Source organism: Triticum aestivum, chromosome 3B (genome assembly GCF_018294505.1).
Source record: "Triticum aestivum cultivar Chinese Spring chromosome 3B, IWGSC CS RefSeq v2.1, whole genome shotgun sequence".
Classification (NCBI taxonomy): Eukaryota; Viridiplantae; Streptophyta; class Magnoliopsida; order Poales; family Poaceae; genus Triticum; species Triticum aestivum.
The window spans coordinates 848,190,907-848,211,090 of record NC_057801.1 but is presented as its reverse complement, the minus strand read 5'-3'; the positions used below and the strand labels follow the sequence as shown (position 1 = coordinate 848,211,090).

The window sequence follows — 20,184 nt, the reverse complement described above, 5'->3', positions numbered from 1 at the left end:
TGCAACATGAGGATGTCTGGGGCTCAGGCCCTAGGCTTGGTGGTGGTGGCCTTCTTCTTCGTCGGAGATGGTCGGCCGACTGGCTGTGCATGGAGTGGCCGGCGGCTCGGCCGGTCGGCGGCGGTGGAACAAGGCCGGTGGCAGCAGCGATGTTCTGTCTGTATTCCGGGGTGGCGGCCCTGGATGGTGGTGGCGGTGAAGCTCGGGCTTCCCGCAGCGGCATGTCGTGGTGCAGTCCCTGTCCAAGGCGGATCTGTGATGACAATCTGGTTGCGGATTGGTTCGGATCAGAGACGGTGATGATCGCGCGGGATCCATCTCGGCAGCTCTCGTGGTTTGGCGAGGTGGGGGTGGGCGCCCTCCTCCCAGGCTCCAGTGGTGGCACACTCTAGTAGTGGCCGGTGCGTCAGGGCTCCTACGGTGGCACTGCTGTTGCGGTTGGTCACCGGATCTAGGTGGCTAGATCTGGGGCTTTGAAGGCGGTCGAGACGGTGCACAGGTTGTCGGGTGGATTCCTTGGGACGGATCCGGGTGAAAACCTGGTATTCGGTCGTTGGCCGGAGCCGGTGATGACGATGTCCTTACCATCGTTCCCTTCTTGAAGGCATCATCGAGGTGAAACTCCCAAACCCACCCAATACCTCCGGGGAAAATCCTAGATCAGTTGATCGGATGACGGCGGCATTCATGTGTCGTTACCCCCTTTGGGGCGGCATTCTTGGAGATGCACTCGGGCTCGAGGGACCAGCGGTTGGCTTCTTGTGGTCGTAAACCCTAGAAGGAAGGAGATTCAGGTTCTTGATTCACTTCTCCACTGTATGGTACCCAAAGAAGTGAATAACGTGGTGATAATTTCAACATATTTAATTATAACAAAGGATTTGACATCGTATGTAAGTATTAGTCATAGGCAACTTCTCATCCCATTGGGCTTGCAGGTACGTGGGATGGAATCACATCTGAGAGCCGCGAGGCGAGTCAATGGGATAGAAAGCAATGCATTGGAAGACATTAACGTGACGCAATGGCCAGTATGGAACATTAATGTGCCAAAAGCCGATGAGACGTCGGTCAAAAATATTAGCTTTTGTTTTTGTTTTAGATTGTTAATATCTGAAATGCTGATCTAACAACATAAAATGTTGCAGTTCTTGTTTTGCATTGTACATGCTGAAGAACATCGAATTATTTACGGGAGTAAAACTGAGGAAGCAATATGACGAAGTACATAGAGTAACACCTAAAATTATGTCATTTTCTGAACCTTATGGAACAATACTAACATACCCTTGCATGCAGGCTTGCATCGAGATATTCAGAAAAGAGCTACCTGTTGTGCTTTTCGATTCACCCTACAACAAAATGAAATACAGGAATAGATCCAAGCAGTACCATGCTAGGCTATCAGATGCAGCTGCGGTTGAAGCCGACGAAGATGCAAGCAGTTAGTCCAGCAGTGTGGAGTGTACACTTGGCCATAAAGCGATAGAGCAGGGTGTGGTTGGGTTTTAGTCCCGAAGAAGGTTTGCTAGCCGTGTTCTTAGTCCATTGCGCATGAGTCAAGTTGTAAAACTTCAATAATATTGGTTAAAATATTTTGCTTGAAATAAATTTGGTCGCTACCGGATCTCGTAGAAAACTATATTTGCTTTTTACTACCATGAGACAGTAATGGTGCCTAGGCAAGGTTCGGACCAATTATAGTGCACGGGCAATCCTAGAAGAATAATGGGTTATGATATGTCTATTTTCATACGAGAGAAAAAGGTATGAGCATGAGCATAGCCTCACAACAGAAGAAAAAATATTGCCTGATTCAACACGCAATCCCAACTATCCTAGAAAACGGCATAGTCAATGTCTCGTAGGCAGGCCGCAAAGCCAATAAAATAGAGCATAGAATAACAAGAGTAAAGCACGTACCATAGGGGGCCTCTGCAGGTGCTGCAATGCTGAATTGAAGGGATCACCTTCAGGAGCATAGTGGTGTGGCCATGGAACATCCATCCTGCCTTAGGGAATCACATAGCATGTTCTGTCATAGCCCTGCAAAATAGAGGAAAAATTACTACTTGTACTAACCTTGTCAAGTGTGTGCATGTATCAAATGTTGGACATAACTAAACACAGAAGAATGAAATGCAACATATGAAAGAATCGAATGCTCGTTCCTTTCTCTCTGCTTTTTGCGAGGATCATTACTCTCCCTTTAACAAGGCTAAAACATCATAATAAGAATTAACACCAATCTTCAAAAGGTGGATATCCCATGTGAATCTAATTTTTCTTATAAAGCACATGCCAAGTCTGTTGATCCCAGTCCAGCAATTGCATAAGAAGAAGCGGGCATCATAAATATTGAGCAACATAAGCTATGAATTGTTTATAGTACATTCCAAAATTAATAGCTTATCATCTCTATTGATCTCCAAATCTCACCTATCAGCCAAATTGAAAGAATACATGTTGAATGCAACGATTGAACGTTCGTAGATCATGCAGTCGGGGCTGGACGAATGGGGCTGGCCATCGAGGCCGGCGGCCGGCTTCATGTAGTCCAGCAGAACATGATCCATATATACCCAACCACCTTGCCCTCGGACGAGATGCATGGCTAGAGCAAAGCTGCAGCCATGGCGGAGAGGTGATATGTAGAGGACGCAAACAACCAATTGGGGTGTGGGAAAGAGGTTGGCTATAACCTTGTGGCTATAGGCACCCGCATAGAGGACTGGGAGGTGGGATGGCGCCGAATCTTCGTCGGTGGGCGCCGCGGGGAGGGCAGTGCGCCTCCTCTCGTGTTCTTCGTTGAAAAGGTGGTTCGAGATCGCGAGGGAATTAGGGCGATGGAAGGGAGAGGCCGCGACGCGCGGCTAGATCCTGCCGGTGAGGAGGGAGGGAGGGGCCGCGACGAGCGGCTAGATCCTGCCGGCGAGGATTAAAATCCTAGCGGCGGCGAGGAATAAACCCTAACGAACGGGATAAAAATCAAACCGAAAATAGCCCTGAAATTTGTACCGAGAATACCCTCGAAGTATTTGGGAGGGAAAATCAGATCAGTTCGAAATAGTTTTTCTCCCGAAAATGCCCCTCGGGGTCTGATATAATACACGTGACATCAGCGTATTGCATCGGATCTGGACCGTCGAATTCGCTCCGAAGGACGGTCCATATCGTCCGGATGCACTGTAAAATGACTCTTTGAGAAAACCTATTCTTTTTCCGCATTGTGTGATGGAGTATTGTTAGTAAGGTACTAGTGTAAGAAACCTGATATGTGCATGTCCACGCAATGCAGACGCAGAGGGTAGGTTTTTCAAGATACACGCAGAGGGGAGTGATTGAATAGTAATTTGATTATTTTATGAACGCATCGTGGCTTGCACGTGGATAAAGCGACTCCATGGTTGGTGGGTTGGAGCACACACTGCACACTGTCTAGGTAACCACGCGGCCACATGCAGACTGTCAGTGCGTAAATCTTTGTTTAGAACCAAACAGAGTACAGCTCGCTCAGGCGGCTTCTAGGCGTTTTCCGGTAAGGCAGTGCTTCAAAGCGAGTTTAGTTATTCTTCCGACAAAGATGCGGCAAAGCAAAATGAAATAAGTACTGCTACTTTTCTTCCCACCAAGATGCAACGCGCATTCTCTCACACACGCACTCTCGAACTCACACTCGTCACAGGAATTCCCCATTTCGCTAGCTTGAGCCCCTGACGCCGCTGCTGCTCTTGGTTCTCTGCGCCGCTGGTCTCTTGACGAGTTCGATTGGAAGCAGCCTTCCATGGCCGCCGCTACTTGGGCGGCGTTAGGCTTGCTCCTAACCATGGTGAGCTGGTTCTTCGCGCCCCTCATCGCCTCTTTCATCACCAAGTTCACTGCCCGCTTCGGGGCCGACACATCCAAGAAGCTCAAGCATCTGGAGATCACCATCCTCCAGGAGCTGGAGAATACGCTGCCTCAGTTAGATGAGGCGAGGGTTGTGGAGAGAGGAAAGACATCATCGGAATTGTCCAGGCTCCACGAGCTGGCCGCCATGCTGAGGCACGCTCAGGAGGATGCGGAAGACATCTTGCATGATCACCAGGCCATCAAGCTGTACCGCAACAGGTGGATTGAGCGCCTGTGCACCATGTCCACATGCGTCGCTTGTTTCACCTGGATCTGCGTGTGGATTGCACGCATCGTCTCGGGTGGGTCGGCATGGCTACTGCAGTGGTTCATGGGGCCCGGCCTGGTGGCTACAGCTGCAGTTCAGGCGACTGCTGTAGTTCAGGCTACTGCTACAGTTCTGGCGGCCTCTGTCCGCAGCGGATCCAGTCGGCTACTTCCCGTGACTAATTTCAGTGCTATGGCACCCTCATCCAGCTACTTTGGCGTCTTCAAGAACCTTTGTAGATCCACAATCAACCGGTTACTGTCTGTGTATAATGAAGCCTGCTTGCAACGAAACTCGTGCCTCAAGGGGGTTGGCATCACAAGCAAACAGGTACACAACCGATTGTGTCTCATATGAGCTCATGTACATGCCTTGAAATGATTCCTACTTTTATCTATTTAGCATGCATCGGTGTGTTCAAAATTTATGTTAGTCCAAGAATCATGTGCACTTGGGAGCCATTTCGCGCACCTCACTTCCTCCATACTACTCTTGTATGACCGTTCAGAACTAGTAAATTATATATTTTACGTTCCAGGGAAAATACAATGATCAGTGTAATTACTATATTATTAATTTGTGTTACTGCAGGAAGCAGTATCTTATTTGACTGAACCTTGTGACAGTAGTGTACAATAATCAGTGCCATTAGTTCTCACTGCCATATCTTTTTCCTTGTTTACCATTTGTCTAGTAATGATATTTTATTCCTTAAACTACTTTCGTTGTTTATATGTAGCGCGATGTCCATATCAACCGTAGCTGTGTCATTAATAGAAAGTTTTGTTTCCCCATGATCAATCCTTTTGCACCGCGAGAATCGTGAGCAGTTGTGTTCTGGCAGTGATTTTTTAATTTCTCCTTCATAGCCATTTTTGTTCCACCAGTTATATCTAATTTTTTCTGCCTTATTACTACTAATCTCTAATAGACCAAATAGTGGTGAGATTGCCACACTCATATGAAATTCTGCTCCTTGCAGGGTATAATAGATTGTGTCATTACTGCTATCTCAAGACATAACTTGAAGAAAAGAATAGATGAGGTAGAAAGTACCGTCAATGATGTGAAGAAGTCAGCAGCCTTGATCATAAGCAAGAGCACACTGGATGTGTCCTCGGAAGAAAAGAGCACACTGGATGTCTCCTCCGGAAAAAAAAGCACACTGGACATCTCCTCAGAAGAAAACAGTAGACCGGATATTGTCAAGGAGAAAAGGAGTGAAATTAGAACTGCTAGCAACCATGATGTGTTTGGTCTAAAGAAGTTCCGTCAATCTATCATGAGAAAGCTCCGCATGGCACCACAGAGGTCGAGTACTAGCTCTTGTTACTCTGCGATTGGCATATATGGTCTTTCAGGGTCAGGGAAGACTACCTTTGCAAGGTATATTCAAGACCACATAAAGAAGGAATGCAAGGATAAGAAAGTTTTCCACACCATCATGTGCATTCATGTCTCAAATAAATTCGATGTGAAGGAAATTTTCCAAAATATGCTAAAGGACATTACCAATGATCTCAACGCCAATATTTCAGATCCTGTCGAGCTAGAAAAGAAGTTGGAGGAATCATTGGAAGGCAAACGTTTCTTCTTAATATTGGATGATTTCTGGGTGGTGGACAAGAACAACAAGGATCTGAAGAAACTAATCTCTGTGCTCAAGGTTGGGCGGAAAGGAAGCAAAATCCTGGTGACGGCTCAAACAAAGGCTGCAGCTGGAACTCTATGTGAATTTGACGACGAACCTGTTCGAATGCCTGTTTTGAGTGAGGATCAATGTTTGGCGATCCTTATGCATTATGCACTAGGTGACACAAGTGTTGTTGATCGAGATGGCTTTGAACGAGCTGGGAGGGATATCGTGAAAAAGATAGGCAGATCACCTATTGCAGCAGCAATAGTGGCAGTACGACTTGGGGCAGAACGAGACATTAAAGTTTGGGAAAATACTGCAAATCTTGACATGTTGAGTGACACCAGGGCAGCTTTGTGGTGGAGCTATAAGCAGTTTACTCCAGACATCAGGCGGTGTTTTGAATACTGCAATATTTTCTCAAAAGGAATTGCGTTAGAAAAAGGGGATGTAGTTAGCCTGTGGACAGCGCAAGGGTTTGTTAAGACCAATGGAAACGAGGACATGGAAGCTGTAGCTGAGAGCTACTTTCAAGCGTTACTGTCATTCTCATTTCCGAAACATGAAGAAGATAAGTGGGGTGGTGATTTCTATAGAATTCATGATATGCTGCATGATTTAGTAAACTACATCACTAAAGGTGATTGCTTCAGAATCGAGTATGCAACTGGAGAGACAGTAGAAGACAAGGAACAAGTTGTCCCTCGAGATGTCCGCCATCTGTTTTTTCTGAACTATGATGCAGAATTGATCAAGAAGGAGATCGATGGATTGGACAACTTACGAACTCTCATCATTTATAGTGTTAAGCCGGATAGACCAGTTGAGGAAGAAGTCATGGAGAATATATGCAAGTATTGTCCAAAACTGCGGGTACTGGCTGTTGCTTTCGGCGGTCAAATTCACAAACCAGAGAAGTTCTCGTTCCCAGAGTCTATTAGCCGGCTAAAGCGGCTATGTTATCTTGCTTTCAGGACTGGCTATTCATGTGAGGTAATTTGTCCAAGCGCATTTGCTGAACTTTGGCATATCCGAATGCTATATTTCGGCCATGCCCTACTATGTAACATAGGCAGGCTGACCTCACTGCAAGAGATGGCAGAGTTCAGAGTGATGGATAAAGCAGGGTACGAGCTACATCAGCTTGGGGGCCTGGACAAGCTTCGCGGTACACTGGCGATTGTTTGCCTTGATAATGTTAATAGCCAGGATGAAGCAGTTAAAGCCAATTTATCCGTCAAGAAAGGGCTCAGAAAGCTTACACTGAAGTGGCAATGTTATGAACTATCCCAGGTAGTCCAACCAGACCATGTACTTGAGATCCTGTGCCCTCCCATGAAGCTTCAAGAACTGGAAATCTATAACTACAATGCCTCAGCGTACCCAAGTTGGATGGAGAATAGGGAGAAGGGTGGCCCAAAAGACCTGAAACATCTTATGCTGTGGAGATTCGGTCAGCAGGGACCTCCTCAATTTGTAGAGGCTTTCCCTCGACTTCGTGTGCTCCATCTTAGGTGCTGCAGCTGGGATGCCTTACCAGGCAATATGAGGGACCTCACATCGCTGGTGGAACTGATGATCAATGCATGCCCAAATATCCGATCACTCCCAACACTACCGCAGTCTGTTTTGAGCTTTGATCTTCAAGATTGCAATGTTGAGTTCATGAAGTCCTGCAGGGAACCCGGACATGAAAACTATGAAAAGGTTAAGCACTTATGGAGGAGATGTCCTGCTGACCCACGACGATCATGTAAGTCTCTGCCTCTGTAATTGACCTGTGTAAAGATTGAGCACATCCCTTACTAATAATCACTCCTTTTATGTAGTTGACAAATTGCTTGGGAAAGATTGGGACAAGAATCTGTGATCGGCCAAGGATGCCAAGCGGGTATCCATCCAGAGTGCCCTGCTTTCTCGCGCAAAAGATTAAGCACATCCCCAATTAATAAATTAAATCGAATTTGATTACTTCCTCCGTGGCTAATTATTTGTTCCGTTCCGTGTGCTATCTGTTTATGTTTTAAGGAACTGTTTGAATAATGTACTGCTCTGTTACTTATGCTCTACTGAATTTTGCTTATGCTCAATCACCTTTGTTTTTCCTTGGTTTGGAAAAGGAAGGGCGATGCATTCGTTTATGCCAAGCCTTTGCGTGCTTCCAATTTGTAATCTCCATGGGCAGTGCAGATGATTGACAACTGTGTGTAATCTGATCCATATTAATGTTGGCATTCCTGTCGAATTCGATTGCTAATATTCATCCAGCGTGAACATGACTGTGATTTCTGTCAATAACAGCACTAAACCAGGCTCTTCCCGCCTTCTGTTCTTGGTCTTTTGTTGTCGTCATTAGCTCTTTTTGCAAATGACTTTCTCATTCTCTGGAAATGAACGCAGGCTGGTGGAGCATTAATAGTTTAATATAGCTTGTACCCATTGAGGTCATTTCGAATGTGTGATGTGGCATCTTCAGGTCAGGCTCAGGTATGTTGGAGCATTAATAGTTTAATACAGCTTGTACCCAAACAGTCCAAAATGTGTATGTTTCATTTTGGTCACCCAAAATGTGTATGTTTCAGGTCAGTTTCAAATGAGAGATATCTCTTTAGTTGATACGTAGGGTTTACTCAGTTCCTGAACCGTTACAGTGAGACTGGTGGTGATGCGGAAGGCAGCGTGCTTTGAGCAGCTAGACATTTTTTAGGCGGAGCAGCAAGCTTTGCCTTAACTGAATGTGGAAAGTGGAAAGAGTTTCAGGCAGCGGTATCTTCTGCTTGCCAATGGAATACTTTGGATACAAATACACCCTCCGTTTCAAAATAAGTGTCTCAACTTTGTACTATTAGCCACTTATTTTGGGATGGAGGAAGTATTTCTTTGGATGGCATTTCACATTTTATTGAACTAGAAAATTTGCCCTCGCAGATGCACGGGCAAGAATTTAACAAAATTACATAGTATATACCTTCGCCTTTTATTGTGGAAACAAATTATTTGTTTTTGTAAAAGGAATTTTAAACCAAATGTGATAATATGTACAAATGTAAGCCTTACGGCAACATATATTTGTGTTCGGATGTTCCCAATGTACTACTTAATCTGGTTTATACTGAAAGATTCTGATTTATGCACCTAGGTGATATTCCTGTGCGAAGCATTAGGGTCATACTATACATGTTGCCATATATAAGAGATATTATCTGCGAAGGACATTTAGGAGAATACTAACATCATGTTTCAAAACGATTCGAAACAAGTCACAAGAGTCTCCCGTTCCGTTCCCTCGCGTCGCCCTCTCGAGGGCAACTCGGGGGCGACCAACCTCCCTGTCCGCCTCCCCCCTTCTCGGTTCCTTTCCTCGCTGCCGCCGGAGACGGGCGCCGGGTCCCCCGCGCGGCCGCCGATGAGGGTGGCGGCGAGGCCCTCGGCCGCGACGCCGCTCGGGTTCGGGCCAAGGGTTTGAGGCAGCGGCCTCTGCTGGTGAGGGCGGCGTCGTCCCGGCGGCGGGCGGCGCTCGCCGGTGTTGAGGGCCGCGTCTACTCGGCAGCGCGGGCGGCGAGTTGGTGGTAGATGCGGGCGCCGCGTGGAGGGATCCCCTGCTGCTCTCCTTCGCCAGATCTGAAGACGGCGTCCCCGTGCTGCTGCTTCCTCCTCGTCAGTCCGGCCAGATCCGGTGGCTGACTACGCGGATGTGGGGTTGGGAGCTCTGGATCGGAGTAATTTCTTGGCCGGCTGTGGCGGCCACGACGCCGGCGGCGCTCCAGGCGTTGTTTCCTTCTTGAAGGCGGCTTCGAGATCCAGCTCCCTCCCCCTGCACCCGGGTGAAAACCCATAACTTTTTTTGGGCGGCGGCGGTGCCCGGCTTCGTCACCTTATTGAAGTTTTTTTATGCTGCTGCTTTGGGTCCGCGGGGCGGGGAAGCAGGAAGCGATCCATTTTTTCTCGACACAAGATAGGGAAATCCTAACGATGTCTAGCCGTAACCAATTGATCTAAATGTAGTAACAAATAAATATGATTGCGCTGCGCCTATCCCAACGATGAAGGAATCGAAAATCACGAAGGCAAATCCCAACGATGAACGAATAGAAAATCAGGAAGGTAATTATTAATCGAATCCAACCCAATCGAGTTCAATCGTACAATTCATAATTATATTAATAATTAACAAGATACGCATGCATCAACCTCTTTGATATATATTGAGGTCCAGATCGATCATCCTGCAACAGCGAGCGAGTTGCTCGCACCAAAGAAACATGGCCGACTCGTTGCTGGACGACATGGTCATGGATATCCTTGTAGAAATATATAGAACCTACAATATTCGTTGTATTGATCTGACCCTTGTGTAGGGTATATATAGGAGTACAAAAGGGATAGAGACTTGAAGTACAAGACAAGTTACATGTGGTTTAAACTAATCCTATCTCTAACTTAAACCCAATTATATTTCTAACAATCCTCTCATGGATATCCTCTCAAGAATATCTCCAGGAGTTAACCTATACAAGGCTAGAGATGATAGGAGAATCGGTCGGTAATAAATACATATATGTCATGGTTCAACAATGTGCACCGGATCTCCACATTCAGAGATCTCGACTATGGCCATAGCAAGCCAGACTCATTCGATGCAGCCTGAAGCCATGGCGTTGGCGGCTGTCGGCACCACCAAGACGAGCACCATGGGGGGATGAACAACCGTGTAGACAGGGCTAGTGGGAGCGTAAAGACCCCCACCGCCGCACCAGCGGAACGCTTGAAGGTAGACCCACGCCTCCGCACCACCAGAGCCGCATTGATCTGCCTTCATATTCCGCGCCGTCGGTGCCACGCGAGCCTGCTAAAGAACGCTGCCAGAGCCGACCGGACCACGCGAGGGGCCGCCACCACTGAATACTGCGAGGGCTTTGCCCATGCGGTTCCAGCCCGCAACGGCATGGGAGAGAAGGGGTGGAGGGGGTCGAGAGAGTGGCGCGGCGACGCGGGGGCCAATCCTATTTTTCTCGACACTAGAGACAAGACAGGGAAATCCCAACGACGTAGTAAAAATAAATTTGGTTGCGCCAATTTGATAGACGATTCGAATTCCCCACAATGAAGGAACCGAGAATCAGGAAGGCAATTATTAATCGAATCCAACCTAATCAAGCTCAATCCTACGATTCATAATTATATTAATAATTGACAAGATACGCATGCATCAATCTCTATGATATATATATTATTATTTTTTTGAGCATCAGTACAGACACAAGCGCTCATATACACGTGCATACACTCATCCCTATGAACGCACACACGCACACCCTACCCTATGAGCACCTCCGAGAGACTGAGCCGACATATCATCTTGAGATTTACGAAGTCACCGTAGGCGCCTCGTCGTCGACGGGAAAGTCTCCTCCCATTGAAAGCGCATCGCCGGAAATCCTGAAATAAATCCAGATCGATCATCGTGCAACAGCGGGCGAGTTGCCCGCACCAAACAAACATGGCCGACTCGTTGCCGGACGACGTGGTCATGGATATCCTCTCACGCATCAAGGATCATGTACCCGCGCTCTTCCGCTGCGCCGTCGTGTGCAAAGGGTGGCGCCGCCTCGTTGCCCGCATGGAGGGCGTGGGTGTCTTTGTTGGCTTCTTCACGCAGCTGCAGGCACGCGGGCAGCATAGGACGCCGTGGTTCATCCCGTCGCCACGCGCGGTCCCGCTGGCGCTGGGCCGTCGTCGCCGTCGTCTCAGCTCCCTCGTCCCCGACATCTGGGCCGCCGGCTTCTTCGACTATGCGGTGCCGCTCGTATCGCGCCATGGCCTTCTGCTGCTGCGCGTCAACACCAATCTGCGCCGTGGCATCCTGGCCGTCTGCGATCTGCTCGATGGCACTTTACGCGTACTCCCTTCTCTTCTAGGCTATAATTCTGATGAAGACATGATGGGATACACCCTACTTACTAATAAGGACGGTGGGAGTTTGGACGATCACCAGCATCAGCGGTCATTCTTCTTCAAGGTGGTGATTGTTACGATCCTCAAGAATCACGGCTATTATACGGAGTACAGTCTCTAGACATTCTCATCGGCCGACGAGGCAGGATGGAGCAGGTGCTCCGGTGGCCTCTTGAAGGCCGGGAATCACAACATCCGCGTGGCATTTATGCAGCGTGAAGCTGTTGTGTGCGGTGGCGCCGCGCACTGGCTCTTCTTCGGAGTGCCTGCTGCAATCTACACTCTTGATTTGAGCATTGAAACTGGACACGTCTCCATTACAGAATTGAACGGCATAGCTAATCTTTGGGTCTTAGGTGTTCTTTGCATTTTAGGGCTGCGTGACAAACCATATCTTACCGCTGACACCGAGGGGAAGCTCATGTTGCTCTGCTTGGAGCAGGATGGTCGCCGGGTACAGATCTGGACGTCGCGCGACAACAAGATGTTCTGCCAATCTTCAATACTCAAGTTAAAACAACGTGTCTATAAATGCTTGGGAGAGAAAAGCGGGATTGTGCTCATCATGGATAAGCAGCGGGTTGTCTATGTTGCTGATGTCAAGACAGGGGTGATGCAAGAGGTGACCCAATGGCCACACAATATCGGCCTCTGCCGCCAAAATACCGTACTCGTGGAAATGGACTGGCCGGCCTTTTTTGCTCTTCGGCTTGGTGTTGCAGGCACTTGAGGTCTTCTCATTTTCTTTTGTCGTTCTAGATGAGGCTTGGATGTATTGACGAACCCTATACACATTAGGATTTGTTGACATCAAGTGTTCCTTACGGTTTACTCTTGTCGTGGTCAACTTGGACGCATGGTTGTTTATCATTTTACTTTCTTATTAGGGCTACTCTAGGTTTTGTGTCTTTCACCTAAAGATCGTCATTTACAAATTATTTATTTTGTTCCTTCCATCTTTCATATATTAAAATGTCTTTTTTATTAATTTCTCACTTAACTCTTAATCGGAACCATACTTTTAAATCGCGGGCGAAAGTTGCGCTATCACGGTGCGATCGCTGGCTGGAAGCCTCCGCGCGACGCAATCCTTCAAAAAACGCGATCTGGCGCTAACCAGGCGACCGCGCGCGAAAACAGCCTGATTTGCCTTTGCTTTCGCTGCTCTTTCGCTGGGACGGGCCGAATGACTGAAACTGAGGCCCAAATTGGCTAAATAGGGCTCGGCCCAAATTCCGCCCGTATACAATACACCAGCTTCACAGGAAACCTAACATCGTCTCCCTCATTCCCCGATAGAAAAAGTTGTGGCGGCTGCTCAGTTCTTCCCAGGTGCCGTCGGTTGGCTGGCAGTTACCGGAGACAAGGGGCATCTGCACAACGACGTGTCTGCGACTACAATGGGATCTCAATCTCACACGGTTCCAACACCCCGTCCCAGCACATCGTGGTGGTGGTACAGGAGTCTTCTGATTGTATCCATCCTTTATTCCTTTTTCTCTGAAAGGCATCCATTTTTTGTTGCTTGATTCATCACAAGCACATCCCAGGTTGTACAAGAGTTCTTAAGTGTTGAACTGGTGCCGTTATGCTTGCTACAGAACTTGAGTCCTCTGTTTTCTGTTCAAAATCCCCTGTTTTCTCAGTAAAATATGTGCATGTATGTGGGATATATAGGCACATGCACTGTTCCCGCGAACTGGGTTAGCGGCCGCGATCACCCGCTTTTTGGTACGAGCCAGCCGCGAAATGGTCGAAAATGATTTAAAAACCTTGCTATGGACATAGCTCACCACAATTTCTGTGGTGTGATTCCTTGAGGCAACCACCTGTTGTGTGTACAGAGATTTTTGCAGTTGTAGGATGATGAGGAACAGACATGGAAACACGTGAATAGTATTCTGACAGAGAGAGAGATGATTGAAATAACGAGAATTCAGGGGTGGGGGTCTTACATCCACCTCATCTTGGGTAATGCTCTATCTACAAAGGTTTACTTAAAGATTTTAAGTACAAACTGATGTGAAGGATTGTGATTGGTAATATGGGGATGAGGGGAACCCACCCCACTTAAAATCAGGGGGAGAGCGACAATTTGTTTGGTAGGTTAATTAAACTTTTGTACGTCATTGTAGGTCTAGCATTATTGCCTCATCCTAGTGTCCATGAGAGGAATGGTATGAGCGGAAGGCTAATGCAGGCGCTCGTTTGAGCGGTCGAATACCGAGGTGATGTTCCTAATTAGGAAAGTGCATCAAGGGCGCATTAATATTGATTACGCAAATGGGTAGACCCCTACCCAGTTAAATTCAGGGGGGCATTAATTGGTGGATGGAAAGGTAGATGGGCCCACCGGAAATTCAGAGCTTGTAGATTATGAAATACATGCACGATGGCAAACTTGCATCATTGAAGGAGTAGATGGGACACCATTCGAATAGATGGAAACAACTGCGGTTGAATTGGAAAGTAATAATATAACTCCGAAGAAAAGAATGGGAAAGAAATACGTCGCTTATGGAAACTGATTGGAGTTGCACAAAGCGAGTCACGCGTTGACGTGTGCGGTCCTGAAAGAGTCCTTTCGATGGTATATTTGAGTTAATCTCTGAACAGTTTTGCCCACATAATCTCTGGACAAGTCAATAATTTGATTCATACACCGCGATTAAGGGCCGCGCTACGCATCCGCCGGCGGATCTTTTTAAGAGATCCACCGCCTCGGCATTTGTCAGTTGTACAACTATCCATCATCCAACGCCGTTCTCATTATTGCAACAAGGGTAGGGTTGCGGAAATACTTTGCAACAAAGCTTATGTTGCAGAAATCTTTTCTGACATAGTTGAAGTTGCAAAAAAAATTCATCACTATTTTCGCAACATGGGTGTTGTTGCGGAAACCCTATTTCAACACAGACAATGTTGCAAAAATATTTGTCATTTTTCATTGTCTTCATTTTTTCGCAACATGGGTGTCATTGCAGAAGGGAATTTTGCAACACAAGTTACTTTGCAGAAAGAGAGACATGAAATATACATGTACACGCGTAACATGGTGGAGGCGGTGGATCGCTCGCGTGCGATCCGTCGGGTGAAGGCAAGAGTTTCCCATTAAAATAGGGCAATTTTTAGATAAATAAACTAAAAATGTCGGTGATGTGTTTTCCCAAATAGATTGTGTTATGTAATTTTCTCTTTTGATTTAGAAGTGATGCAAAAAGGGCAACACTGAAATACGAGCCTTACTGTATATGCATTGGACAGGACACCCTCGACGCTTGTTCATCAATCCCTCTCTTAAGACATCTTTCATCATGCCAGTAGTTATAGCGTCCCTCTATGTAATTTCACTGACATTGAGAACCTTGTGCCGGGGTACTCCACGTTCGTCTCCATCTTACGTGCATCCCTTGCCCCATATCTCTCCTCCACATGGATCCAACTTATGAAATAACGCAACATCATGTCGTGAATATATCGTCTTTATTTTTGTATATAATTTTAACATTTACTTGCGTACATAGAACATGATAATATAATAGGTTCGAATACTTAATGAGTACTTCGGGGTTATGAAATATTACTCCGTAACTAGATATTAATGAAGTTAACTTCCAGGGATGCCAAAAAACTATGCCATGGTGCTCAGTTTGCAAAAATTGAGATTGGCTACTTCAGCGATCGAGAAACATATTCTAGGCCACTCTGTCTTACGGTGTCCCACATCCCCTCACCAGGTATCAGTTAGTCATGGAGATAACAGAATATGGAAACGAGAATAGGGTACAAAATCGCTAACAAGGATAACCAATTTTAGTCATCAAGCAATGGATCATAGGGATACCTTGAAAGTCTTGCCTCTGGTTTTGTAATGTATCACGAGGCAAAGCAATTTGTATTTGATAAAAAAAGGTTTAATCAATAATGATCTTTCATTCTATGTCAGGATTATTACGGGTGTTTATATCCGGCTAATAATTATTGACTGGTAGATGTTCGTACATGTCTGGACATTCTCGAACGTAAAGGTTCACACGCTTAACGAGAGTACCATGAGATAATAGTAAATGAGAGAGAATGGTTTTGAAAGTGTTCCACATGATCTGAAAGTGTTCTAGAGGTCCCGGGATCCGATAGTTTCACAAAGGTCCCGAGATGTTTTGGAAGGTGACAGAATCTTTCAGAAGGGTCTGCATGGTTTTGAAAACTTCCAAAACGTTCTGGCAAGGTAAGCTGGACTGCATTTACTCAGGCATGCCGAAAAAACCAATTGAAAAAATTGGGGTAATTTTTCACTGAAATCGGGAAAAGCAAAGATTAAACCTTTCAAAAAAATTAGAAAGAACTAGAAAAACATCTTCTTTTTTTGTAACAGAGGTAGTATCTCAAAGTGAGATTGGTGGTAATGTCAAAATGTGGGGAAGGAAAAAAACGTGAAATTAGATAAATTAGTGGAAGGAAAAAAACATGAAATAAGAAAAATTAGTGGTAATGGTTCTCTAACACGACACTTCTGTCACAGAGCAAAGCAGAGACACATCACTTGCTAGCATTACTGCTCCAAATCCCAATCTTTGGCCTATGTTTGCATGTTTTTGTTGTGCATTGGACTCACCACTACAAGCGGAGAGCCAACAACATCATAAAAGACTGGCTGGAGGAAGTTTGTCACTCACCAAATAAGGTGGTCCTAGTCTCCTCCAATAACCGAGGTGAGACTAAAGTTACTAGCAATGTCCAATGGCTAGTAGCCTAACACCCCCTCCCTCCCGGGAAGCCAGGAGGGAGGGAGGGAGGGGGATGGTATCAATTGTAGTGTCCCATAACCACCTCTACATTTTTGGCCCATGTTCTGACATATTGGGGCAGCATCGAACATACCACTACAAGTATAGAGCCCACAACATCCCAACAGACCTGAAAACATACCCCAACTCACTACTAGGGAAAAGCCTAGCAGCAGTGAGGGTTTTAGGCCTATCAGTAGCGCGTGCTGGAGCGCTACTGGTACGGCGCTACAACTAAAGGTTAGCAGTAGCGTGCCTCAACCCACGCTGCTGCTAAATCGACTTAGTAGTAGCGCTTTCCCACGGAAGCGCTACTGGTAACTAGTAGTAGCGTGATGACCCACAAGTATAGGGGATCTATCGTAGTACTTTCGATAAGTAAGAGTGTCGAACCCAACGAGGAGCAGAAGAAATGACAAGCGGTTTTTAGTAAGGTATTCTCTGCAAGCACTAAAATTGTAGGTAACAGATAGTTTTGTGATAAGATAATTTGTAACGGGTAACAAGCAATGAAAGTAAATAAGGTGCAGCAAGGTGGCCCAATCCTTTTTGTAGAAAAGGACAAGCCTGGAAAATTTCTTATAATGAGAAAAGCACTCCCGAGGACACATGGGAATTATGGTCAAGCTAGTTTCATCACGCTCATATGATTCGCGTTCGGTACTTTGATAATTTGATATGTGGGTGGACCGGTGCTTGGGTACTGCCCTTACTTGGACAAGCATCCCACTTATGATTAACCCCTATTACAAGCATCCGCAACTACAAAAGAAGTATTAAGGTAAACCTAACCATAGCATGAAACATATGGATCCAAATCAGCCCCTTACGAAGCAACGCATAAACTAGGGTTTAAGCTTCTGTCACTCTAGCAACCCAACATCTACTTATTACTTCCCAATACCTTCCTCTAGGCCCAAATAATGGTGAAGTGTCATGTAGTCGACGTTCACATAACACCACTAGAGGAGAGACAACATACATCTCATCGAATTATCAAACGAATACCAAATTCACATGACTACTAATAGCAAGACTTCACCCATGTGCTCAGGAACAAACGGAACTACTCAGAAAGAATATTGATGTTCATAATCAGAGGGGTATTAATATGCATAAAGGATCTGAACATATGATCTTCCACCAAGTAAACCAATTAGCATCAACTACAAGGAGTAATCAACACTACTAGCAACCCACGGGTACCAATTTATGGTTTTGATACAAGATTGGATACAAAAGATGAACTAGGGTTTGGAGAGGAGATGGTGCTGCTGAAGATGTTGATGGAGATTGACCCCCTCCCGATGAGAGGATCGTTGGTGATGATGATGGTGATGATTTCCCCCACCTGGAGGGAAGTTTCCCCGGCAGAACGGCTCTGCCGGAGCCCTAGATTGGTTCCGCCAAGGTTCCGCTTCGTGGCAGCGGAGTTTCGTCTCGTGAGCTTCCTTATGATATTTTTCAGGATGAAAGACCTCATATAGCAGAAGATGGGCACCGCAGGGCCACCAGGGGGCCCAGGAGATAGGGGGCCGCGCCCTGTGGGGGGGGGGGGCGCCCCCACCCTCCTGGCCAGGGTGTGGGCCCCCTCAAGTACTTTCTTTGCTCATAAATTCTTATTAAATCCAAAAATGACTTTCGTGGAGTTGCGGGACTTTTGGAGCTGTGCAGAATAGGTTTCTAATATTTGCTCTTTTTCCAACCAGAATCCCAGCTGCCGACATTCCCCCTCTTCATGGTAAACCTTGTAAAATAAGAGAGAATAGCCATAAGTATTGTGACATAACGTGTAATAACAGCCCATAATGCAATAAATATTGATATAAAAGCGTGATGCAAAATGGACGTATCAACTCCCCCAAGCTTAGACCTCGTTTGTCCTCAAGCGGAAGCCGAAATCAAAAAATATGTCCACATGTTTAGCGATAAAGGTGTCGATAAAAATAAAAGACGAATATGAGGGCATCATGATCATTCTTATAATAGCAACATATATAGATTTTGTCATATAATTTCTTATGCTCAAGTAACAATCTATCCACAATGTCAAGTATGGAACATAAACTTCATTGGGCACTAACAAACTATAATCTCAGTCATTGAAGCAATTGCAACTTATCGTAACGTCAGAAAGAGTCAAGAATAGAGCTTTTTAGCAAGTCCACATACTGAACTATCATATAGTCTTCTACAATTGCTGACACTCACGGTATACTTATGGTTATTGAGTTTTAATCGGACACTGAGAAAGATAGGGGCTTATAATGTTGCCTCCCAACGTTTTACCTCAAGGGTAGTGCCAACAATAATAGTTCATGCTAACTAACATCCAATTGGATATAAGTATCAGGTCCTTTCCAACACGAGGTGCTTGCCAAAGGATAAAATGAAAAAGGGAAAGGTGAAGATCACCTTGACTCTTGCATAAAGTGAAAGACATAAAGTAAAAGATAGGCCCTTCACAGAGGGAAGCAGAGGTTGTCATGCGCTTTTATGGTTGGATACACAAAATCTTAATACGAAAGAACGTCACTTTATATTGCTACTTGTATATGGACCTTTATTATGCAGTCCGCCGCTTTTATTGCTTCCATAACAAGATCTTATAAAGCTTATTTTCTCCGCACTAATAAGTCATTCATATTTAGGGAGCATTTTTTATTGCCTGCACCGATGACAACTTACTTGAAGGATCTTACTCAATCCATAGATAGATATGGTGGACTCTCATGGCAAAACTGGGTTTAAGGATATTAGGAAGCACAAGTAGTATCTCAACTTGGTGCTAGGAATTTGGTTAGCATGAGGGGGGGGGGGGAGGCAAGCTCAACATGTTTGAATGATCCATGACAATATACTTTAACTGAGATGCAAGAAAACATAAACCATTACGTTGTCTTGCTTGTCCAACATCAACTCTTTAGCATGTCATACTTAATGAGTGCTCACAATCATAAAAGATGTCCAAGATAGTATATTTGCATGTGAAAACCTCTCTTTCCTTATTACTTCCTATTAATTGCAACGATGACCAAAACTACGTTTGTCAACTCTCAACAACTTTTATGTCTCATACTTTCTATGTGTGAAGTCGTTACTATCCATAAGATCAATATGAACTCTTTTATTCTTTTTATTTTTTCTACTTTCTCAGGATTATGGCAAGATAGCAAAGCCCTTGACTCAACACTAATCTTTATTATAGATAACTCATGGACTCGATTACATAGAGATCATAAAGCAAAACTCAAAACTAATTCATACCAAGACTTTAAACTACTAGATCAAGATATTACTAAAGGATCGAACTATGTAAAACGGTAAAGATAAGAGTGTGATGGTGATACGATACCGGGGCACCTCCCCCAAGCTTGGCAGTTGCCAAGGGGAGTGCCCATACCCATGTGATTATTTCTCCTTCTTCAAAGTTGGTGTTGTGATCTTTTTGGCGATGATGCCCCTCAGGATACGATTCTCCTCCTCAATCTTATTGACCTGGTGCTTGAGGTCCATATTTTCCTTACGGAGCTTGCCCGTAATGGCTAGAGCTCCTTTTACCCAAGGGTGCTGCATAGCTTCTGGAGAACAAGTGACACTCTTTTTCATATTTTCATAAGAAAGAAATTTAACATTGGAAGGGATGA

General features: G+C 45.5%; 1 protein-coding gene across 1 annotated transcript; it reads left to right on the top strand.

Moving 5' to 3' along the window:
• The first annotated feature begins 3,655 nt into the window (after positions 1 to 3,655).
• LOC123072898 (disease resistance protein RGA2) lies at positions 3,656 to 7,878 on the top strand. Its single transcript, XM_044496567.1, has 3 exons — positions 3,656 to 4,489; positions 5,142 to 7,548; positions 7,625 to 7,878. Exons 1-3 carry the CDS (start codon positions 3,785 to 3,787, stop codon positions 7,663 to 7,665), a joined length of 3,153 nt encoding a protein of 1,050 aa, XP_044352502.1. The 5' UTR covers positions 3,656 to 3,784; the 3' UTR covers positions 7,666 to 7,878.
• The last annotated feature ends 12,306 nt before the right edge of the window (positions 7,879 to 20,184 follow it).

Bases quoted from the DNA above. Each gene is read 5' to 3' on its own strand.
- LOC123072898 (XM_044496567.1), top strand. From the start codon at position 3,785: ATGGCCGCCGCTACTTGGGCGGCGTTAGGCTTGCTCCTAACCATGGTG. The intron at 4,490-5,141 runs GTACACAACCGA...TGCTCCTTGCAG, and splicing joins TTGGCATCACAAGCAAACAG to GGTATAATAGATTGTGTCAT. The intron at 7,549-7,624 runs GTAAGTCTCTGC...CCTTTTATGTAG, and splicing joins TGCTGACCCACGACGATCAT to TTGACAAATTGCTTGGGAAA.